General features: G+C 38.9%; 1 protein-coding gene across 1 annotated transcript; it reads right to left on the reverse strand.

The window, feature by feature from the left end:
- Positions 1-20: 20 nt before the first annotated feature.
- LOC113341956 (GDSL esterase/lipase At5g03610-like) lies at positions 21-1,071 on the reverse strand (the record flags this gene model as incomplete). The annotated part of the gene is made up of 3 exons (XM_026586653.1): positions 21-386; positions 492-766; positions 853-1,071. Coding segments are annotated over 3 exons (860 nt in total), but the record flags the coding sequence as incomplete, so codon positions are not given.
- Between the last annotated feature and the right edge of the window lie 490 nt (positions 1,072-1,561).

Genomic DNA, 1,561 nt, shown 5'->3' on the forward strand with positions numbered 1-1,561 from the left:
TCAACACTCCCACACAAAACCTCGGAACTTGCAGGTATACAACAAGGCTTCAACAATGGGTTCCCAAACTTGGCGCTTCCTGTTTCTCCAGCAGATTTATTGATCACAGACAGGAAAGCGCTATAGAGATCGAGAACATGAAACGGAGAATCAGTTGTTTCGCTGTTGAGCTTCTGAACAATCTGCTGCAGCAACGTATTGTGAAACATTGTCTCATTGTTCAGAGGTTTGTCGCATTTTTCGTAGGATAGAGATATTGCCTTGTTAGGGAGACATCCGAGCGGTTGCAAAGTCAGCATTACTACTTTCTTAAGTCCCATCTTTCCAATTTCTCTTAGATTCACCTCCAATTGATTCAAGACCTTTATAATATATGCTCGAAATCCCTGCAATATATGCATATAAAATAACCATGTACTCAAATTTTAAGCAGTGAACTACTATGATTTAGACCGGCAAAAAATATAGAATTTGCTCATATTGTGGCATACCTCGTCAGTGCCACCATCAAGTACATACTGTGTGTAGTCATTACCAGAGAGAGCAACAATGGCCATAGACTTGTCAAGGTCGCGTTTGTTGTACACTCCATCCGCGATGTACTGTTTAAAAGTATTGATTTGTGTGGTCATATTTGGTTCCTTAATCCATGTATTGAATACGCCGGTACCGCCATGAGCGAAATTCATCCCGTTTCTCACCCTCCATTTGAATAACCCAGTCCATTGTTTGTAAGGCATTGGAGACTTCATTCCCATATATGATGCTAACAATCATCATGTCATTTGCAACAGGATTTAGAAATTAAATTAAAATACACGGTCAAATTGGAATATACGTACATTTACTTACCAAGAAAATCAGTGAAGACTAGTCCATCGGAATAACGACCAGTCGGAATCCCGGGGAAAGTCATACCATAAGGGAACTTCCATGATTCAGCTGTGAATATCTTGTTATTTCCTGTATCGACGTAAGAATCCCCGAAAACAAACAACTTCGAGATAGAACCGGCATGGGGACGATGATTTTGCACTACTACTTGATCAATAAGAGAAAATGTTGAATCTTCTGCAAAAGACAAGTCAGATAAGAAAAAGCATAAGAAGAAGAAAACTAGTAAATTGGATTTCTTTTGTGTATTATCCATTTAGAGATATTGAGAGTAATGAATGAGTGGCTAAAAACAGCATTTTAGTTCAAGGTTATATTGAGATTGAAACAGTGACTTCGTAGTCTTCATTAATGGGATGGTTGGAGAACTGCATTATTGATAACCCAATAATTTCAACAAAAAAAAAAACGTGTTGTTGATTCAAAATCTTCTTTAGATTTACTCAAAAACTTCATGGTTATAAGCTTCCCTCAGAGCTGAAGTAAAAGTACAGGAAGGAGTACAGAGCCTGTGGTTGTGGTTGACTGAGTGGTGTGATATTGTCCTTGTCACTCACTAATCCTAGCCACCGACGTTGTTTTTTAAATAAATGGGTGCAGTTCATATGTCGCAATTGTTGAGTTTAAACTAGGGCCGTCAACGGGTCCGGGTCCTCCCGGGTATCAA

Source organism: Papaver somniferum, unplaced genomic scaffold, assembly GCF_003573695.1.
Source record: "Papaver somniferum cultivar HN1 unplaced genomic scaffold, ASM357369v1 unplaced-scaffold_3283, whole genome shotgun sequence".
Taxonomy (NCBI): Eukaryota; Viridiplantae; Streptophyta; class Magnoliopsida; order Ranunculales; family Papaveraceae; genus Papaver; species Papaver somniferum.